At 42.4% G+C, this 23193-nt stretch overlaps 1 protein-coding gene across 1 annotated transcript; it reads right to left on the bottom strand.

The window, feature by feature from the left end:
- Window positions 1-6863: 6863 nt before the first annotated feature.
- nol10 (nucleolar protein 10) lies at window positions 6864-22852 on the bottom strand. The gene is made up of 21 exons (XM_069160924.1): window positions 22698-22852; window positions 22476-22521; window positions 22263-22361; window positions 22068-22145; window positions 21944-21981; window positions 20669-20805; window positions 19965-20030; window positions 19201-19261; window positions 17479-17564; window positions 17148-17226; window positions 16467-16616; window positions 16140-16206; window positions 15378-15430; window positions 12486-12612; window positions 10576-10655; window positions 10342-10440; window positions 10005-10097; window positions 9547-9723; window positions 8926-9239; window positions 8496-8598; window positions 6864-7617 (listed from the first exon to the last, which is right to left on the bottom strand). Exons 1-21 carry the CDS (start codon window positions 22761-22763, stop codon window positions 7471-7473), a joined length of 2166 nt encoding a protein of 721 aa, XP_069017025.1. The 5' UTR covers window positions 22764-22852; the 3' UTR covers window positions 6864-7470.
- Between the last annotated feature and the right edge of the window lie 341 nt (window positions 22853-23193).

The raw sequence follows: 23193 nt of genomic DNA, 5'->3' as shown, positions 1-23193 counted from the left end.
TCAAAGATTACAAATAAAATTCACTTTTTTTCAGCCCTGAGGAAGTTTTTCATATATAAATCCTCCACAGATTACAAAATTACAATAGAAAGATTAAAGACAACCCTTGCTTGCATTTGGAAGTGTCAACAGTTTTACAGATACCTTTTTTAGAATAGTGGTTGATTGGGAAAATGCTTTTTGGGTGGTAGGAGAGTGTTTTGTTGCGATACAGAAAAAGACCAAAGTAAGACTGAGTGGCAGCGCGGCATAAACTCTTTTAAAGGTTCAGTGTGTAGGATTTTGGGCTATTGACAGAAGTGAAATATAATATTCATAATTGTGTTTTCAATAGTGTTTAAGCACCTGGAATTTAGAATTGCTGTGTTTCTGTTACATTAGGATGAGCTCTAAATATAGGACATAAGGGCGACACAAGACGTTGATAAGTGCACAGCAAACGTCCATGACAGTCAAAGACGATCCAGATTTTCAGCGACTGGACAACGTGAAGTTCAAGGGTTTGTGCTCACGTTTGGGCAGGGCAGGAGGAGGAATCTCAAAACCACGTCTCCAGCGCAGACTCTGATTTAGAATAATGTAACCTGCATAAAAAAACAGCAACAGATTCACTCATTCCTTTAAAAGAACCCGTTCACTGAAACAGCCTGTTAGGCGTGGTAATGCTGGTGTTCAGGCTTCATAAGAGGTTAACAGGCAAAATCCCAAAGGGCTTGACCTCAATATAGCTGAGCATCCGGCTGGCCCAGACAGATACTTATGTGACCGGAAATCCAAGTGGTTCTCTTCAGGGCTTTAGATCCACATAATCAGATGGCCCGTGTGGTGTTTCTTTACTCTTTGACTGTGCTTCATTTTATCCTGTCAGACTAGACAGCGTGACTTGGTTTGAACACATAGATAACCTTATAAACTTAAAGCTCTGATTACGCCACAGACTCTTAACCTGACAGCTGGGTAGAGTTAAAACCGTTGCAGTCACGGAATTTAGACGCAAATCAATGCTGGTTTTCTTGTGTCACTGTAGGCTGACTTAAAAGGAAAGCAAGATGCAACACATCAAACAAGACTGAGACTAACAAAGACATTCCAAAGGAAATAGTAGAAGTAAATGTCAAGAGCTGTGTTTTCATAAAATCCGCAGACAGTGAGTGGCTTATAATTTAGGTTTGACTGAACTGGTTAGCACGTTCCCACAAAAAAAGTCAATGAAAGGTTTGTTCTTTTCGGTGCGTCTGCTGACTGGGCTCATCTATAGTTCATTCACCAAGTGGATGAGCTACTGTTGCCTTCCTGACAACTTGTGTAATCTACTTTTAGATGCGCGTCTCTGTTTCTGTTGTACAAAAATTGCAGGATTAAACCTTAACAATCTTTTAAAGGACAGCCTTTAACAGTGGAGCCCATGGCCACAAGTGGTAATTATGGGATAATGTCAACACTTAAATCCCCCAAGAAGGGAAAGAGACATAAAGTCAGCAAAATGACTCAGTTACACAGCACAGTGGAATCAACTCTGAAACTTAAAGAACTAATTTTAGCAGCAAAAACGTTTAGTGCAGTAAACTAAACCAAATTTGTTGTATCCTTGTAATAAATTGAAACATTAACATTTGTGTATTTCAGTTATTGTTAGGTTAAATGGATCTAATATATAAATTACTGGTCTATTTTTATATATATAATATCAATATATAATATATAATGTCAATCAGTCAGTCATCATAATTGACATCATCACTGACAGCAGATTGTGTCTTCATTTTAAACCCAGAATAACTTTGTACAACTTTAGAGAAGCTGACATTTTTGTTTGCATCTGAATATTTTTACGAATATTGGATGGGTATTTATTTGAAATGCACAAGGACGCAATATATGTTCCAGTCAGGATGCATTTTTGCGACTTGGGAAATCACGTGCCTTTTTCTCTCACGTAAGTCATTTTTTTATTTCTCCAACACTTTGATTTAAGATTGAACACCTGCATAACTACTGACTTCATAATTAATGGTTGTAAGTCCCACTGTTAGCCTCTGCTGGCTCACTGTCACACAGTCATGGTTTACTGGGACACTTGAACTGAACATTGACATTGATAGTGTTTCTAGAAACACTCGTGCTTTTTCTTGGTATGTCAATTTAAATATCTGCTCTCGAAAAGGCCTGTTGTCTTTAAGCATGTCGACATGTTAAATTTTGTACCATTGTACCAAATACAGCCTCGCAGAGAATCCAGCATTCTTCAGACTGTTTGTCTTCTTAAACACAAACCCATAAGACCCACATCACTTCACCACGATCCATGGATATAGACTCACTGAGCAATTCTTTAGGAACACCTGCTCATTTCTGCAATTTCCCAATCATTCAATAATGTTACAACAGGGCGGCATGAAATTCTGGTTGGCAGGAGTGTCACGTTCACACCAAACATTGGATTTGGAGCTGACAGAAACGCTTCAGTAACTGAACGGCAGTGAGCAGAAACATTTCTCAGACTCACTACGTGTCCTACCCCGAGGCAGATGAGCTGCAACAGCATGAAGACCTCCACCTGTCAGCTAAGAATATAAATCTGAGGCTGCAGTTGGTACAGGCTCACCAAAACCTGACAGTTAAAGACTAGAAAAAAACCAAACCTGGTCTGATGAATTTCCATTTCTGTTTAAGACTGCGGATGGTGGGGTTTTGAATTGTGTCAAATGCACCTATCCATGGATATAGACTCACTGAGCAATTCTTTAGGAACACCTCCTCTGCGTCAACAATCCAGGCTGTGCTGCTGGTGGTGTAAAACATGTGGGGAATGTTTTCTTGGCTTGCATTTATACCACTCAATCATGGTTCCAGCATGATAATACACCAGATCACACAGCTAAATTGCGTTCAGTTGAGTTCAGTGGGCTCCCCAGTCATCAGTGACTCAGTGATGACTCTAGTAAAACACTTTTGGGATGTGGTAGAACAGGAGACAAGCAGTGTGACTGTTAAAATCTGCAGAAATGATGCAATCATGTGAACATGGAGGAGAATCTCAAAGGAAGGTTTCCAACATCTTGTGTAATCCATGACAAGAACTGTTTTGACAGCAAAGGGAGGCCCAACCCAGTATTGGTATTGTTTCTAATAAAATGCTTGGAAACTATGATGCCAGTGAGTTTATACCGTACGTGGATATGAGAGAACAAGATACAACTCCTACAGCACACTCTTGAACTACCACCCCATCGAGGGATTTTATGTCATGGTGGGAATGTAGCTCTGCTGTGCCTTGTGTTATGTGCGTCTTTAACCTGAAGGTCACAATGAATTTACCATTAAAGGTTGTTACCATTGACTGTATAGGTTGTTCTATGCCCTCCTTAGACTGCATGTACAAAGTGAAAGAGCAGAGTTTGCCATATCAAACCCGAAGCCTTCTGTCCACTGCCAAGTGTGCACACAATCAGAGTTTGCCATATCAAACCCGAAGCCTTCTGTCCACTGCCAAGTGTGCACACAATCAGTGCCTTGTAATGTTGTCTTTCCAGTCATACTGAAAGTACAGTATATTGTACTTTCAGTATGACTGTGAATGTTTCCTGTAAACCTATTTAGTGCCATTGCAGACAGTCATTGTGAATACAAATCTCGCTGGAGGTTTGCAGTGACCTCAGTTTATGTTAGGAGTTATGTCATGGGAAGATTGAACAGCCAGTTATAACATTTTTATCATTATTATCACATGACAATTCAGTTCAATGGAAAATAAATAATTACAGTTATCCCTAATTACAGCCTTGGTGACATGAGACGATTGTAATAATGAAAGTAACCTTTGACCAAGCGGCTGCCCCACTTGCCCACTTGTCAGCTGTTTCTGGAGCGATGAGAAGACAGTTGTTTAATCTGGCTCTCTGCTGACTCATCATATCTTCGTGTTTCAAGTTTGAGTTGCCCAGAGTTTGCTCACTCGGCAGAGTGGAGACCAAAAAAAAGAAAAAAAAAGAAAAGAGAAAATGGTTTTATTTTCACTGGAACATCTTTTGTGCGTTCCTGGGTTGGCCTGACGCTCGGTGAACAGGCTGCGTCAGCACATTTCATTCCTTTGATCCTTTAGCAGGAGAGAGGCGCAGACTGAAGAGAACAATCACAGCTTTACACTTTGGGTGTCGTGGTTGTCCCATTTGCTCTGTGAAAAAACAAAACAAATGGAGGGATATGTAATGAACTACCTACAGGAGTAAAGGAAACATGACTGTATCTAAACCTATTCAACATTCCAGTGCTTAATGACGAGAGGAGTTTCTGTCGCATGAGCTGCTCTGCATTTGATGCCGTGATGTAAAAGTCGGGGGCTCACAGGCTCTGTGAAAACATGTTCCAAAACATCTACTTGAAACAAGAAAGAATCACGTATCAGAACATGTGTGTAAGTATTCATTGAACTTACAATGTCTGTGCCAATTACATCCATGAGCTAACGCGGCTGCACTATCGGGTAAATGAACCCCTGGACTCATGACACATGTGCTGACTTATTTCAGTCGAGACCAAAGCTCTGGGGTAATCATACATTCTGTACATGCTGCTTTTTATGGCAATCGAGTCAAACCTCTGAATGAATGCTAATCTAAACCTAAAAATGATTTGCTGACGAGGACTGTAGATGGTGTCTTCAGAGTAATCGACACACTGCCTGACTAAATTTCCTTTGAGGAAACAGGGAATAATACCATGATGGATCCATAAACCTTCATCTGATGAAAGCGACGGTTTATAATTCAATCTGAAAAACACTGTGATCAGCTCTAATTGGAGTAAGCGGTACCCGTAACCATTACATGTGGAAACCTCCAAAAGAATCTTCAACCAGCTTTGGTTGACCCACTTCCTGTGGCCTAATTGCGTGTTGAAATGGGGAAGCTGAAGCATTGTGAGAGAGAAAAAAAAAAAGGAGACCATTTGCCTGGATGACATCTAGCGAAATGATGTTCATTTGTTCGACAGAGAAACGGTGTCGCTGGCGTCCCAACACAAAGAAGTAAACTAGGCTGAAGCTTTGTCAACAAGGCCTCAGCTAAACACTGAACTGATGACAGTCTTAAAGATCCTAAAGCTTCCTCGTCACCCTAGAAAGGCTCTTTACCGACATCTTTCGAAGCTGTGGGTCTGATATGTGTCAGAAATTACAAACGAGATAAACTAAGGGGAAAAAAAAAAGAAAAAACAACTGTGCGATTCTGTGCTAGGTTATGTTTACAATAATACAACATATATATATGCCATATCATATTACTTATATATAGGTCGTATTGTCAACTATTAATCCTAAGGGGTAGACGAAAGGCTGTGTTTGTGAATGAAGGTGTAGACAACAGGGTGTGGTTGTGAATGAAGGTGTAGACGAAAGGTTGTGAATGAAGGTGTAGACGAAAGGTGGTGAATGAAGGTGTAGACATGTAGGGTGTGGTTGTGAATGTGTGAATGAGAGTGAAAGTACTGTGCCAAACCAAAAGGTCACAGGAGGGGGTCGGCAACCTGCGGGGTCACATACTGTTGTTCTTTGAGGCATAAACAGGAACAGACGGCTGTCTGGAGGACTCCAGGGTGTGAAGGAAGACAACCACCACCTCCTCCAACCAACAAAGGACACATCAATACACATGACTTTTTGGTGTCTGGACTATAAGAAGACTGGGTCAGGGAGAGTCAGGAGATCAGACTTCGTGAACTGACACATACTCTGTTGCGGTCAGGGAAACATAGTCTGGACCAAGAGCTCTGTAAACTGATTATTCTGTTGCTGTTCAATAAATATCTTGAAGCCTGACATATTCTCCTATTGCCTCATTAAAGAACACGCAGGACTGGGGGCTGACACATATTGACTTTGTACTAGCAGGAGCCCAAGTCCAACACAACCCAAAACACAGATGAGGCTCTGGTGAAACAAGCGTCAGATAGACAGCTTGTTTTTATTCAGTAAACTGTTGCTTTAGTCATGCAGGTATTTTTTTTTTTCTATTAATTATGTCAATTACTTTTTCAAAGGACATCAGTTGAGTTAAGGTCCTTCAACGTGGCCCAAGACACATTTATTTTGACATTGCTAAAAGCAAATGCAACTGTATGCACCCCGAACCACCTCCGAATGTGGTCTGAGCAGTGTAAACTTTTTTTTTTTTTTCTTCTTTTGTGGAGGTTCTTATTTGAACTTAACTAAGCTAATGAGCAGCTGGCTGTATTCAACTTACCACATGAAAGTGAAATATGTAAATGTAAATATATAAACTATTCCTTCCAGGGCTATAGCTGAAAGCACGTCAGGCTCTAGCAGCAAACGTCCTGTGTACAACTTGTCTCTTAAATGCCAGTTTACTACAATTATCTTGCATGAAGTGTTCGCCTTGCTGTCACAAAACCTTACAGCTGTATCACAGTGGAAAAGCATGGTGACATCAAATGAGCCCGGGGGGTAGGGGGAGTGAGGGGGTGGGGGTGGGGGGTGGGCCAGGGTCGGCATGCCGAGGGCTAAAATGGACCTCCCTCGCATTTGAAACGGTCCAATGCCGGAGCAGAGAGAGGGTTCACGCCATCGGCACACTGGGGGGATGGGAAGGACACCCAGGCAGTCCTTCCTTTTTCCAAGAACTGCAGTTGGGGGGGGGGGGGGGGGGGGGGGGGGGGGGGGAGTTATCTCATTCACATTTTTCTCCTTCCCTCTGCTTACTGCTGACATAAGCAAGCAGTAATCTGCTGCAGAGGAAGCATGCTCCTCTTTAGATGGCCCTGAGATCATTTGAGCCGCTTTGGCCCTCGGGGGGGAAAAAAAAAAAAAAAGTTTGATTTTCAACAAAAAGACAATGTAGGCAGGCAAATGTGTTGTACCAAATATAATATATAGTGCACGTGTTGTTAATCCAATGTTGGATTAATGTACAGTAATATCAAATAGCATTAAAAAAAATAAAAATAAAATAAAAAAATCCAAATTGTTTGTTCCTTTTCTCCCCTTATTAACTGAAATGTGCTTCAATATGCCGTTTTAAGAAAATAGATGAGACAAAGCAGGTCGTGTCAAGTCCTTTCAGCTCTTCATGTCTTATTCCCGCTGCGGCCACCCCTGCGACAATGAACGAAGGACACTTAAGGATAAGGGCCTGGTATTACATTCATATATCACCGACACAGGTAATCTTTTTTTTTAAATTTTTTTATATGCTCTGAATTTGTAGATAACTAAAACACATGGCCCAGACCCCCACCCCCTCCTCCCCCCGGGAGCAGGACAGGCTTGTCTGTCCATCAGTGTCAGTCTCTGTCTTTTCCAGAGGTGCAGCATGTCTCCAACCTTCCCACCGCTGATCAGAGTTTAAAATCAGACCACCAGAGCTGAGTTCATGGAAGAAGCGACACAACGTAGATTTGTTGTGAGGCTTCTGCAGCATCTGCCTCATCTGTCACAGAGGACTCGGTGGCCTTTCCTCAGTGGCGGCCTCTTCCTCGTCCTCTCCCTCTGCCGCCCCAGCCTCTCCCGCGGCCGCTGCTCAGGTGTCCGGCCGAGCGCCTCAGCTTCTTCCGCTCCTCGTGGTGCTCCCGCTCCGCCTGCTGCTGCTTCGTCTGCTGCTCCGACTGCAGAGGACGACAGAATAACGCGCGTTAAAGGGCCGTCTGCTGCGGGGTTCCACCGCCTGATGAGGGGAAACAAGACATTCCTCTCTTCCAGATCGGGTCCAGGTCAGATTTAAACCCCAGTCAGGTGATAATATACCCAACACAACACTCTTTGTACAACAACTAGTACTTGTTTTTTTTTTTAAAAGAGTCTTGCGGTTCCCTTTGTCTTATCCTTACATGGTTTATATTATTGACCGATTTATTGTCATTATGCTAATTAAAGGATAATTCCATATCTTCAATCTGGCATATATCTCAATGATGCGGCCCGATTATCTTTGAATGTTTTCTATGGATGTTGATTCCCTGCTTTATTACACATGAGGATATTCTTGTGCACGGCGTTTATGCAGCTTTCTATCATTCTGCAGAAGGTAGATATAAAAAGTTCTTGTGTGATTTCGGTGCTTGGGGTACGATGGCTTCCTCCTGCTCGGTGCCTGTTGTGTTGCTGCGCACCGTTCACATGCAACAGATGCGGTCTCAGAATGTTTTGATCGCCCCTCCTGTACTGTAGTTCCAACTGTCTTGAATATGTTATTGGTGGTATCTCACGCTGGCTTATGGACTTGTAAACGATATGCATGATGAAGGGAGCTCCAGCAAAAACATACCTATTCAATACATTAAGGATGAGCGTATACAAAGCGCAGGAGCTGATTTCGGTTGTGCGAAACATTAAAAAAAACTGGCGATAGATATTAAGACCGTCTCACGCACACGTTGTCTCGGCCTTGGAAAAGGCGAAATGTTCCAACTGCTTTGAATGATGCAGCGACAAGAGCACATTTACAGCCGGGACGACGGGAAATGCACCAAATGAAGCAGCGTACCTTTTTGAGAGTGAACGTCAGCTGTTTGCTGCCCACTGCAGTGTCAGCCACGTTGTTGGGTCCGGTGTGCTCCTCCAGCTTCAGGCGGTCCTCCAGAGAGGTCCTGGAAGAACACATGACACTCAAGACACAATACAGCAAACGGTACACGAAGAGCACAGTCACAGAACTATAGTGTAGTGTGTTAATCACTGGTTTTGCCACCGCAATGTGGTGATCTGTAGCTTCATGGGGCGTGTGTGTGTGTGTGTGTGTGTGTTTGGTATTTGTTTAAGTTCGCAAAGCTGTAACCGCTGAGTTTCTTTTATCACCACGAAGATAAGGTGCTCCTCTGGAAACCCTGAGGCAATCGGAACGATAGTCTGGGTTTCTCCCACGACTAAGCCAGCACACATCAAACAGTTACATCAATACATTTCCAAAGACGTACTTTTGAAGCTTCTGCTTGCGGGCCATGTCATTAAAGCTGCGGAACTCCTCCCCAGCTTTGATCTGATAAAACTGAAGCTGACTCGACTTCTTGCTCTCGGCCGTGTTTGAGCTTTTCCCTCCTCCGCTCTGCTCCCTCTCCAGCAGGACAGTGTTGCGGTCTCCTTCCTTCCTCTCCTGCCGCCGGCGATCTCTGCCTTCCTGCCACAGCAACCTCCGCTGTTCCCTCACCTCCTCCACCCAGCTCTTATCGTCGTCGGAGCTCTCCTCCTCGGAGCTGCCTTTCCCTTCGGGCTCCTCCTCGTCCTCGGCCGCCTGGACAGAAGACGTTGGCGCGCCAGATGCCATGAACGTGACATGTAACACAGTGCGGGCGAACGCAACTCGCTTGCAGAGGCATGCGAACAAGTTAGAAACACATGACCGACGTCTGGAGGCGTCACGGCGTCACACTATTTCTAATAGAACAATGGAATCTTGGAAACCACTGTCAAGTTATGCAACGCGCTTCTGGCACAAACCAATTCAAATTCTTCCTCCATACCGATTTTCCCTTTCAATAGTGCAAGTTTACGACTGCGTTTCGGCACACGCTTTGTGTACGATAAAGTTCTGCGTGTACCTGTTGGGAAGCGGCCGCCTGCTGAGCCAGCAGACGGAGCTTCTTTTTCCTCTTCTGTTCGACTTTGGAGACGATGGGGTTGAGCAGGCGGAACTCCTCGCTCTGCTCGTCCACCTGGTACTCCGGGTTCTCAAACATCATCTTGAAACGGTCGTCTCCCAAGATGCTGGGGAGAGCCTGCAGGTTGGGGAAAAAGTCGGCAGAAATGGTTTTAGTTGTCGGTTAAGACGACCAGGCTGATTCTGGGAATGCAGCATTGTGTTTTTTTTTTCTTTCCCCCCTGCCTACAGGAAAACAAATCTTAATTTCAATCAAAGTTTGGTTATAGTTTCAACTGAGTCTCATTTCGCAAAAGACAAAGTTACCAATCTTATAAATGAAGAAACACAGCATCTTAAGAATTATCACTTCATATAATTTCAGAGAACAAGGATGATTTCGGTAATCGCGTTTCCCACCTTGCCCTTCTTCTTCCTGGAAGTCATCTCTGCTTCGTCATCACCCTCCTCCATCAGCTTGAGAGCGAGCTCCTTGTTCACCTTCGGCAGCTTCTGTCTCAGTGGGAACAAATTGTCCGCATCATTTTATGCACAGAAAGCGGGTGCTGTGATCTGATCACCTCGAGGTGTGAATCACAAACACACATTCATACTGACATCATCAAAAACCTGTTAAGTCTAATTTTTCACTGTTTAAAGCAGTGCGATATGTGATTTGCGTGGTTTTCTCACAACTTCTCAGGGGCTTGAGATCTGCTCTGCAAAATGATTGATGCTGCAACCACCAGACTCTCACCTTGACCTGGACTCTCTGGGTTCTGGACTCCTCGATCTTCTGGCGGATCTTATCCTTGCGATACTCCTCGTATGCGAAAGGATTTGCCATGCTCTTGACCTGCGGCCAAACCAAAACAGCAGAACAGTTAAAGCCTAACGTTCAGAGGAGCTTTTGTGTCTTGTGTTTGGGATCAGTCTCAGACAAATATTTAAAATACAGAAAATGAGGTCGATACGGCGGTTGACAGGGTACCTTGTGATAAAGCCTTATGTCCATGAAATAGCCATGCATGTAGGCTCTCAGGAGAGATGATCCCACCAGGTGAGACAAACCTGGCACAAGTAGGACAAAAAATACAAATTAAAGTCAGGATTTTCTACACAGTTTTAAAAACAAAGACCAATCTTTAAAGCATACGCGGAACTTTGTAGAGATTCCTTGGTCCAGCCTGAAATATATATTGAACTGGATGCTGTGAAATTTTGTAGACATTCATGGAGGATGAACCCTACAGACCTCTGTGATTCTCTGACTTTGACATTTTTTTTTTTTTTTTTTAATTTTACTGAAATATCTACACAACTACTGAATAGAATTCCCAAAACATGGGTCTAGATATCTATGGTGTCCAGAGGATGAATTTTAGGGAATGATCTCCTGCCGTAGCACCTCAGCAGATACAAGTGAAACATCTCAGCATTTACGACATTGAAGTTGTAAATGCACAAAACCTGGTATGAGAATTCAAGGTTCCCAGTAGATGAATCCAAGTGACTTCGGGGATCCCCTGATTTTTCCCTCTGGTGCTAATGTGAAGTGTTCATTTGTGGTTCAGAAATGTTTAAATTAATGGATGGTTTGCAATGGTATTGACCGCATACATTTATAACCTTCTCCAGATGAAATGCCATAACTTTTGATGATCCTGAGGCCAAACTTTTATTTTGTCAGATAATTTGGTTTCTGTCTAAATCCCTGCAGAACTAATGAGATCATCCAGCTTTGCGTTTTGTGTTCATTAACATGTTTTTAACATGATAACATGCTAAACTAAAATGGAAAACAAAAGCATGTTAGCACTCAAAGCATAGCTGTGCTTAAATATAACCTCAGTGAGCAGCCAGAATAAATGAAGACTCTTTGTTATTTCTATTTTCGGAGTTACATGAGAGAAAAGTTGCCTCAAAAAAACCCAAAAAACCAAAAATGATGAAACAGCTTCAAAGTGTTTGATTAAAAGAGGACATATATTGAATTAAGACAGTCGATTGTCATATGTTATCAAAGCTTAGATGGGTGTTTTATAGCGACAACTTAAATAAAAAAAAAATTGTCTCAAGACATCTGACATTAACATGTACTAACATAAATACTAAATTTTTTTTAAGCAGGTGATTTGGATATAAGGAAGATAAATGCATTTGAAAAGGAATTACGACATATCTCTGGGTAGTTTAGGGTGAACGATGAAGATTTAAATTTTATTCTAGTCTTCCGCTTGTCTCAGGATTAAAATGGGAGTAAAATAGCATTACATCAGCATGACTTTACGTAATTGACCAGAAGACGTAGGGACTCAAGAGAATGTGGAATAAGTTGCTCTCCCCAGGAACTCCCATCAGTGGGTTGTGCTGATCCACCTCACAGTTACATAACAGGGCCACATTACACAGCTCCTGTAAATCAACACTGCTACCCCCCTCCTTCCTCCCCCCCTTCCTTTATTCCACATCAGCCAACCACCTCTCCCCTCTTCTTGTCATTTGATCTCTTTACTGCTGAGCCTGCATTCCAATGTTCATTCAACCCCTGCAGTGTCCACTCCCTCAAACCTCCTTACTCCCCCCACCCCCCTGCACTCTACTTTTCTTACCTAGAGCCTCTTAATTATTAACCAGGCCTCTACTTAGATAGTCTAGCTATCTGAACTAACCCTCAAGGTGACGGAGAGGTTCACAATGATTCATAGTTTTGGGTATAACTTTCAGGGCTGGGATTTAATTACCCTTTCCTATAGCGAGCCCTCTTTGCTTTCTAACTGAATGAAGAAACTCCCCGCTGGCTTTGGAGGAATCTTTGCTGTGCTGGCTGTACTGCTTTACGGTGATGCATTTCACATGCCGTGAACTTTATACAGTAGAATTCAAGAAGCGAGGTCTCACCCAGATTTTCCAGGTCCTTCCGGGTGACAAACTTGTAGTCATCATACACTGTGCTCTCTGGACTTTCCTCCAGCTCCTCCGTTAGGTTGTCCAGGAAAGAACACCACCGAGGGGCAGGGCCCAGAGCCTGGACACGAGCACACGCACACGAACACACACACGCACACACACACACACACGCACACACACGCACACACACACACAGAGTTCAGATTTAGACTGTTGAGTAAATACGAAACCTGTCGTGTATTTGATGAAACAAAAATAGGCCAACTGTGTCTGTTCATGTTTCCCTTCCAGTTAGAAATGAATGGCCAATTCCCTTTTTTCCAAGGAATCGTGCTGACGTGGTGATACAGTACAAACATCTGAAGTCAAGTCGCTTCACGGTGTGCAACTTAGAAAAATATACATGGAATATGTTCACAACAATAAAGAACAATTTCTTTCCGCAATCAAAACATCTGTTACTTCTGTGCGAACAATTCTCACGCTGCTATATAGTCATGTTTAGATTTTTTTTTTTTTAAACAAGGATTTCAATCATGTTCTTGTAAGATTCTAGTGAGCAGTGATCCGGAGGTCAACAGCAATTTGAATTTAAGATGATTCATTCCTAACGCAAAAGTTGTTGGCACCTGTTTTAAGAACTGATTGATCTTGACAGTCATTTTAAGCAAATTAATAATACCTTATTAATAATTAATGTCCTCCAAAGAGGCCTCAAATTTAATATTCAAACATGTCGGGCCATTTGTGGAAAAGCATCAAAATAGATTTTTTTTTGTTTTTTTGTTATTAAACTTTCAAATGTAGTTATTTCATTTACTGCTCCAAAGCTGAATTGACTTGGATTTTGTGATGATTACAGACATGCCAGTAGTTTAAAAATGATTATGGAAATAGGCGCACTGCAGTGTGTCATTTCTTTTGATAGTGAAATGACTCATGGTTATTAACAAGATCAATACTCAAAAGAAACATTCTTACAATCTACATCAAGGAGTGTTTGGGTGAAATGCTCTCAGCAGCTGGTTTAACTCGCGGCTGTTTGAACCTTTCCTGCATGTCATTGCCTCTCTCTCTCTTTCCCAATATTTCCTGTCAGTCGCTACCACACTATATAAAGGCAAAATGGAAAGAAAAAAAAAAAAGAAAATAATCTTTCCTCCTCTCTGTACAAACCTGACAATACTGCAACTATTCTGTGAGAAATGGGCGAGGAAACATTTTAAAGTTCAGCAATGAGGCTTCGGTAGTAACGAGGCAGCTGCTTGTGGCTTTACTGATTTAATAACTCTTTCAATGGAAGCATGGCAGCGCGGTTTGTCCTTCAAGGCAGAGTCAGGCATCGCTCTGAACCGGGCCACAAAGCTGTGATCCGAAAAATAAGTGATTATCCATCCATGGATGTAAATTCAGTTCAAATTGAAACTGAATATCCAGTTCACATCATGGATGTCTCAGCCACCCCCACATATAAACCACTGAACAAAACACTAAGCTAAGTATGAGTTAAGTCGTTTGAAGAGGGGCAGTTCAAAGGTCAGCTCATTCGCTGTGACATTCCACTGACTTGGGGTCAAAGGATTGGATGACATGGACTAAACTGTTTCTGCCTGCTGCGTGCAATCTGTCGGTCCACGCAGATGATGACGTCCCACCGCTGAGGCCGAAGCCAAACAGAATCCAGCGCCCAGCCCCCCCCACCCCCCGTCGTTCTTCAGTGTCATCACCACTCGGCTGATAAAACCTCCAGACAATCAGGGTAACGCGAGGAGCTGAGAGCAGTTTATTGAAACTTATCTGGTAGATTACTAAAAACGTTAAAACTGACACTATAAAAAAGACAAATAAATCACAGTCACATAAAAAGGTTCTGGTATGAGAAGGTGTTCTGGGCCAAATCAGTGTTTGCGATCTGAACTCAACTCAACTCATCCTCACAGCTTCACAGAAGACGTCATCAAACCTTGAGTCTTAAAGTTAAGCAAACATCGATAAATCTGTCAACTCGTGCTGTAAACATAACACGACCTTTATCTGAGTGGTTTTTTTTGGAAAAAAATCAAAGAGAATTTCAAACTCCCTCAACGTCATAATAATAACATGTTTGTGCACATTTAGGAAATTGATGAACCCTGAGCTTAAAAAAAACAAAAAAAACAATGGAGACTGCAAATAGAGCTTATTAGCATTACTAATAATTTAAACTTTTTACTATTAAGAACGTATGAAGATCTCTTAAAGCACAAAGTGACATCCTTAAATATTTTGTCAAACCCCACAAACAGTTCAGAATCTGAAGACATTGATTTTACTACCACACAAGAGAAAGAAGCTGCGACGAGCAAAGTTTTGGTACTTGTGCTTGAAAAATGACTTCTACGATTAGCTGCTCATCAAAGTAGTAGTAGATCCGGCATGAATTCAAAATAGTAATGGAAAGTAAAGTAATGTGTTCACCTTGACTTTCTCTTTAATGTCGGACTTATCGGCCAGATGACGAATTCAATGTCAACCATGCCAGGAATTTACCCATTTACACAAAGCAAAGTCTAGTTTACTGTACACACGCATGTTCTCTAATAACCGGCGCTGTAAAAACACAGGGCAGACTGTCGATGACAACAAGCTTTCTCCAGCTTCCCTCATCATGCAGTGACCTCGTGACGATCAGATTAAGGATAGAGAAAAATAAACAGCCCATACGTGTCCTTAAACAATCACATGAATCACGGACACTTGTGTAGACAGCTGTGTGCACGTGTTATCAAATATCCTTCATTGCACCATTGAGTGTTCGTTTTCATCAGGCGAGTCAGCGCAGCATCCGGTGAGCAGGACGCGAACACGACCTGTGTTAATGAGTGTAAATGTCTTTGTACTCACTGGGACGTAGAAGGTGTTCATCTTGGGATCCTCGTTGGCAGTGAAGAGCATACCTGTTGAAGAGACACGGGGTGCGGCCGGATGAAGGACAGTCACTGAAAAAAGCTTATCTGTGAACGCTGTATTTAGTTCTACTCCTGCATGTCTGAGCGTTCCTCTGCATTTGAAAATGAAAACTGGTCTGTGGAACAGATTTAAGATTTAAGAATTAATTTCTGCCTTAATAATGAGTGTTCGAAAGCTTTCAGGGAACTGAAAGGCAGTAAAGACAAAAGCATATGAATTTGTGACCTTTATAATGTTGGGAACTGGCTTCAAGTCATTGTTCTGTAACAGCTACAAGGATGAAACCTCATCAATTTAATGTCAACATGGATGATGTCAGCAATGACTTCGATGTTCACCTACTGTACAATTTAATGTCATGTTGGATAAACTGACGGGCAATCACAGGCAAGAGGAAGTGTCAAGTCAAAGAGTAAACTCTACTATAATATGGCGCCACCCAGAGGTGGAAAGTGGCTGCATGAAGTGCACTTGTGAACTAAAAGACCAGTTCAACCTAAATAAAATCATTTCTCTTCATGTTCACGGACTAATTTAGTAATGCATCTAATTATTTAAGCAGCTGGTATTTTTGTGTCAATGCAATTCATTGTTATGCAGTCCTATTCAGGTTAGTGTTGGTGTCAGAGAAGTATAGTTGCTGTTCTGCTGCTGTGATGCCTGAACTTCCCCTGAACTTCCCCGAGTTGTTCTCACCTGAATTAGGGTAAATGCAGACGTCGTTGATGTGGGTCTGAGGCTGGATGGAGGAGAACAACTTGCCCTGTGAACAGATAAGATAGATGAGAGATCATTGGCATCAGAAAGACTTGACTCAGATCCAGCCAGGACACTTGAGCAAGCATCGTTTTCACGTCTACTGCATGAAAAGGGACAGACTTCTGACAACATCTTATCATTTTCCAGGGATTTGAAACGATGAAATGGTTAATAAACTTCTTATATCTGAAGCTGAAATCAAACCCTTAGTATGACATCATTCCCATGCAGCACGGGTCAGGTCTTGGAACGGCTGTTACTCACAGTGTCTTTATTCCAGACTTTTATTATCTTGGAGTCCGCAGACACAATCAGGTCCAGCTGATCGTGGAAGTTGAGAGACTTGATTGGCAGGTTGTAGAAGTGGTCTTTAACCAGCAGCGGTTGGTTAGAGCGCAGGTCGTAATGCAGCACCTTTAGGAGAAACCAAGAGGAGCAGAACATCTTTAAGTCTTCTGAATCCTGCAGGAAGTATATGCTGCCTCGGACTGCTGTGAGGACTTTTTTTTTTCTTTCTCGTTTTTTCTGATTGCAAGTAACAAACACTGTGCGTCATTAAGGGCGCCGTCTCGAGACCTTTTTAGTGAAAACGGAGCTCATTTCGAGAACAGTCAGACTCTTTAGAGCAGACTCTCTGACGCCGGCCACCTTCACTGCGAGTTGACTAATCACAGGAAGAAGAGGTGGAATTTCACGCCATGTGGGGAGCTCACACTTCACAACAAGAAACAGCCAGACAGGAAGCAATGCAGCCAGAGAGCAGTGTTATGGAGGTTTCTGACCACCGTTTGACACTTGAGCAGACTGATGCAAGACAGCCTTTGTTTAAAATAAGTGTATTCTATTTCACAGTTCTTTAAAGCAGCCTAATAATAATAATAATAATGATAATTTAAAAAAAAAAGTCCACAGTGTGTTCAAATAAAACAGAATCTCCTGGCTCACCTGACCGGTGCTGGTGCCGACTGCCATGGCGAGGGAGCCGTTAAACTTCAGCGCAGTGATGGAAGGCAAACCCTGAACTCTGTCAAAGAACACACAACCGGAATGTCACCAGATCAACACAATACTGGTTTCAAGGGGGTAAAAGGAGTCCCGGAGACTGACAGTAGCTCCTCTGCAGCAGTGAAGTATACCAACTCTGAATCAAAGAAATCAGTATACTTCTGCAGCGTGTTTTTCTTGATGATGAAGGCAGTGGAGAAAAGTGACACGTGGCTACATACGCGTTGTCAAGATAGGATGATCTGAAATCATTTGACAGTTCTGTACTTACTCTGCTCCTTCAGTCAGGCTGCTGAGGGCACAGTCCAGTAAGCCCACTCGGTTCCGAACGCGAGGGTCCCAACATTCGACCCTTCCCTGGTGACCGAACAGAGGAAATGATACACAGTCCGACAAGTGGTCATGCAGTGTGTTCCCTTCTGGTTTCTGCAGGATCTTGTGCGCTGCGGTCGCGGCGGGAAGTTAATCAACTACAAATGATGCATTTTAACATGAACTGTCATCATCTATTTTGAAAAATGTACTGCGTGTAATTCAAATCATAACCATAAAACATTGGTAAGACGAGGCTTATAGTGAATGGATTTGGACAATAACTTTCCTATCCTTTCGGTAAAATTCAGAACAGGATTACAATAGAATTATTTACATTAAGTGTAACAAAATATTGTTCAAACAGCAGCAGCAATGTTCCCGACAGCAAAGTCACGACAAACTAAATATTATCTCACTAATAAAGACTGATATCAAAATACTGAATGAAGCTTAGAAAGAAAGAAGAACACAGACATCAGTCGGTATCGGTATCGGGTGGGGAGGGAAGGGGGGAAAGGGGGGGAAGAGGGGAAAGGGTGCGGCCAGCAACTAACTAAACAAGAGTTTGTCTAGTTTTAATAAATATTACAAACTAAACTGAACTCAGCAGCCTGACATTTCTCCATTCTTTGTTTAGCTCGGCTGCGATTGTCACTAAAATGAAGATAAGCTGCTCGACCGTACACGTCCGCCTGGTCTGGTTCGCTAACTTCAGGTTTTAACCTGCTTGGCGTTCTTCAGCAGGAGGAGAGTAGACGAGGGAACTTGAGTTGGGTCTTAAGGAGTTGTAGCACTTATTCAATGACAAATAGATTGAACTGTACACACACTGTACTGATATACTCACACAGCTATACTACATATACTACACACAAGCTGTACAAAATATTCTGCTCTGGTGTCCAGTCACCCTCTCTCTCTTTCTTTCTTTCTCTCTCTCTCTCTCTCTCTCTCTCTCCGTTTCTCTTGACTGCACACTCAATATGCGACACAACCCACGATCTCAAACTTTCAAACCCTCTTTTGTCTTAGGTGCTGTTAAACCAGTTGGGCGCTGAGCCCGAATGTTATAATGGTGGAGAAACACCCTGCCATACTTAACTGGGACAGAATTTAAGACTAATAAAAAGCTGTAGTCGGCAACTTTTTAATGTGGGCAGCTGAAAATTAAAAGTGAGACGAAAACGGTTTGAAAAAGTTGAACTTTTGACACTCAGAAATCCTGCGAAACACTTATTTTTGTCAGCCCAGCTGGTGTGTGACGTGAAGAGGACACTGGGGAATTCAAAACTGGAAAATACCAAACTTATTTCTTTACAAATATGAAAACACTCGGTGTGCAGCTACATTTTCATACCGGAGTTTTCAAAGCACCCTCCTTTTCTTTTCTTTTCTTTTTTTTGTTAAAGCTGTTGGTTTCTTACTGAGAACAACCAATGAAAGGTTAAAACCGTGCAATCGCTTCGTTCTTCTGAAAGCACATACGGCACAAGGAAAACGTGGCGGGCATAATGCAAAAATAACACGTTTATCACATGTAGACATGTTTATCCTGAGCAATGAACAGACGTACGGACGCGCGCGCGCGCGCACACACACACACACACACACACGCACACGCACACGCACACACACACACACACACACACGCACACACACAGCCTGTGATGGCAGTTACCTCCGAGGATCCTGTGGCAAACAGATGATGGACGGGGTTGATATCGCACACGTTGTTCTCCCTGGTCACGAAAAAGAGGCATCGTGAACATCAGCTGAGAGCCAAGTTTGTCACAATTATTGGAGAATCGTCTGATCACGATTATTTGAGCAGGCTGCAATCATTTCTCATAATTGTTGGAATCGTTTCCGTTAATCTGTATGAACACAGCTGGATAAAACAAAAACATTTCCATCTTTATATCGACATTGTTTTCCCCAGTTTTAGTTTTGACGAGTTGCTTCCCCTTTTTCTGCTGTGGTTTAATCGCACATTAGCGCCACCATAGTACATTGTTTATTTTGATTATCAGTCAGTAATTTCTTTATATATTTCAGTCATAGGCTTCGAATAATAAAGTTGATATTCATGTTTTAATGACCTGGTGTATTTTTTTTGTTTACGAAGACTAAAAGGCAAACAGAAATGTAATTTGTATTTATCTGTTCCAGTGTTTGATGCTGATAATTAACTCCTTTACAAGGTGTATGTGCATTTTTAAACTGGAATAGTTTTACGACAACAGTGGCAACAATAAACATAAAAATAAAATAAAAAATAGCAACTATTCGTATGACAATTAAACATCAACTAAAATATGACGGTGACGGTCCTACTGAGAGCCATGACAGCTGATTAGTTCCTATCAGAACACACCAGATTAAAGGATTATCTTTGAACCTAAAATCTGTCAGCAGTTCAGGGAAATGCTTTGCTGTACTTACACGGCATCAGTCTGAAGTGAGTTAAGGAAGCGCCCTTGTTCCAGGTTCAGTCTGAACACCTCCGAACTGAAAGAGACAAAAATCAAACCATTAATGGACTCTCTCTATCAGCGTAGTCCCACGACACGTACAGGAGTCTAAAAACACACCTGAATGCAACTAGGTTTCAATCATAGACTGTTTATACAAAATATTCACGCGGCATAGGCTTCCTGAAGAGCAGTTTTAGAGCTCAATTCTGGGTGGCTCTGGTCGTTGCCATCTTTGCAGTGCGAAAAAGTGGTTTTGGGGTGGACTGAGCTGAGCTGAGGTGAGGTGGTCCAAATGAATCCTCATTGCTGAAGCTAGCACAGCACAATGTGTGTAACCTGCAGACAGCACCCACCTGTCACTCAAAACAGCCCTGCCTTAAATTATGTATAACTTTAAGCCTCAATACAATTTAAATAGGTGAGTTATATAAAACGTAAGTTTATTACGGTGTAATTAGCTCGAGACAGCGAACACATTTTTCGTACCAGGCTGTAAACGTGTTTATTTCTGCTGTGAAGTTGAGCACATTAACACGGGAGTCTAAGAGGATCGACTCGCTCTTTGGAGTCAGCGTCCAATGGCCATTCGAGGAACTGCAGGCTCTGGCACACCGTGTTTTAGCCCGGGAGGTTGCCGCCTGCTCTCAGTGCACGTCGAATCATAATTCTTACCTCGCCCCAACAAAATAGAGGTCACAGGAAGGATAGTGGTAAGAAAAGTCCCGTCCGAACTTTGGAATACGCGTCTTGTAGTAGTGTCCGTGTTGGGAGTGGAACTCTACGTAGCGGTCGCAGTGCAGGAACACCAACTGAACGGACAAACAGAAATCAACAAAATAAGGAACTTAAAAGGCAACAGTTAATGAAAATCCTGAAAAATCACTCTGCATTTTGGTTCGACACTTTAACAAATGTCACAGTGTTATCTGACCATAACCGAGTGTGATATGCATCAAGATTACCCAATAAAAGATGTGAAGAGAACTGTCCCGGCAGCTATGTAGTATTCTCAAAAGATATGTGGGAAAATAAGGCAGTTTTGTTTAAAACAGTAAAAAGTTTGAACACACCTTCTCATTCAATGATTTCCCCCCCCCCCCCCTTTATATTCACCATTTTCTACATTGTAGGACAATATTGAAAACTATTAAATAAAACAGGGAATTATGTAATAACCAGAAAATGTACCAAACAAAGCAAAATATGTTTCATATTTTTTAAATTCTGGTTGGCACAATGGTTAGCATGGTCGCCTCACAGCAAAATGGTGCCGGGTTCGAATCCGTGCCTGGACCTTTCTGTGCAGAGTTTGCGTGGGTTCTCTCCGGGTACTCCGGCTTCCTCCCAACATCCAAAAAACATGCGTCTCAGGTTAATTGGCGTTTCTACAAATTGCCCCTAGGTGTGAATGAGGGCGTGAATGGTCTTTGTTTCCGTCTTTCTCTTATGTGTTGGTCCTGTGATAGACTGGCGACCCGTCCAGGGTACACCCTGTGAGCTGGGATAAGCTCCAGCCCCCCCGCCCCCCGTGACCCTGTTCGGGATAAAGCGGGTGTAGACGATAGATGGATGGATTTTTAAATTCCTCAAAATCGCCACGGTTTGCCTTGATGAAAACTTTGCATACCGTTGACAAGCTCTTAACCGGCTTCATGAGGTTGTCGCCGAAATAAAACGGAAAAAGTTGAAATGAACACAACGGGTGTTCGAGTGGCGGACGCATCTCAATGTCCACCCTCGGGAGGCGACTGTGCAAATCAGGCCGCTGTTCATAAATGTACCGTTTGCATTTTGTATATTTTAGAAATGGCACGACAATACTAAGCATTTACAAATCATGAACCTTATAAACCAAATCCAACTGGCATATCTGCATGTACCATGTCACCAGATCGTACATCAAAACAAACAATTCCAGCAGCACGGCTGAAGTTCTCAGCGTCTCACCTTCGAGTAGTCGTCAGACAGGATGTCAAAGGCCACAACTTTGAGAGAGGAAAGGAAAATCATAAATCATATACATATATGTATATATAAAAAGGTCATGATTAATTTTGATATTCCATCTTACCATCTGAATCCAAACAACGCTCAAACTTCAGGGACAGCTGATAGGTGTCGTAACAGCGAATCCTGGGTTTGTAAGTGCCTGGAAAGAGAAGAGAAGAAAAGAGAAATGACCTTGAGACAGGATGTCCCCTCGGAGGGACAAATCATGTCATCATCACTTGTTTTGTGGAGCACTGAGTGTGCAGAGCTCATCTACCTGCTGCCAGGACGAACTGACCATCCCTGGACACTTTGATGGAGGTGCACACTGTCGGCATCTCAAAGTCCTGGATGAGCTCGATCCTGCGCTGGATGTCTGGAGAGAGAGAAAGAAAAAAAACATGAACAGAAAATTCAGAAAAAAACACCAAAACATTATAGAGAAAATAAAGCAGTTGTTTTAAAAAAGTTTAAATCGCTGTTAACTCACCAACATCTTTCTTTTGGAGCTGTCTTTTCTTCCGATCTGACAGCCACTGTATCAACGAGACGGAGCCGATTAGGATTTTGTCAAAACAAAACAATTAGTTCCGTTTATTTATTTGAGGTTTCAATAAGGCAGCGTGTTCCTGAACATGAGTTTGTGTTAGCTCGCTAAGCTAAGCTCGAGCTCCGGGAAACATCGCTGCGCATTAGGAGCCCGACTTCTTACCTCTGGGAGAGACTTCCCGTGGCTTAAATTGTAAATCTTCACATCATTTACACTGGATATCTGCATGGTTGAACGTGAATGGGGCTCTAACACGGTCACTGCGCACCGGTGAGCTGCATTGAATCCACGTTGTTGCTTCAGAGAGAGAGAAAAAACAAAACAGGAAGTGGAGGTTGAGTTTCGCGAAATAGGTCCGTGTAGAAAGCCCCAATAATTGCACACAGTTCCTATCATCTCCGAAGTTCTGGGTTTAAACATTGAACGAAAAGTTTAGTGTTGATGAAATCGATTTCGAGTTCATTTTCACGTTTTGTTTTATTCTATCTACGACGTTAACTTAATTGAGTTAGGCTACGTATCTTACTTTATATTAACTAATTGATTGCGCGTAAATATAATAAGGTTAACTATGTCGCCGTTTTTCATAACTAATTATTTATCTATTCACTTGTACCATTATCAGCTGATTTATTTTAGTTTTTTTTTTTTTTTTTAA

The sequence above is a fragment of the Embiotoca jacksoni genome, unplaced genomic scaffold (assembly GCF_022577435.1).
Source record: "Embiotoca jacksoni isolate LCO1_2020_lvr unplaced genomic scaffold, fEmbJac1.0.p SCAF_27, whole genome shotgun sequence".
Classification (NCBI taxonomy): Eukaryota; Metazoa; Chordata; class Actinopteri; family Embiotocidae; genus Embiotoca; species Embiotoca jacksoni.
Note: the sequence above shows the minus strand (reverse complement) of the source record. Positions and strands in the feature narration are given on the sequence as shown.

What these genes read in the sequence shown, in the direction of transcription:
- nol10 (XM_069160924.1), bottom strand. Translation starts at nt 22,763, where the DNA reads ATGCAGATATCCAGTGTAAATGATGTGAAGATTTACAATTTAAGCCAC. An exon ending in AGGCGGCCGCTTCCCAACAG is followed by an intron (nt 9,240 to 9,546) that starts GTACACGCAGAA and finishes TCTTCTGTCCAG; the next exon opens with GCGGCCGAGGACGAGGAGGA. An exon ending in CGCAAGCAGAAGCTTCAAAA is followed by an intron (nt 8,599 to 8,925) that starts GTACGTCTTTGG and finishes GTGTTCTTCCAG; the next exon opens with GACCTCTCTGGAGGACCGCC.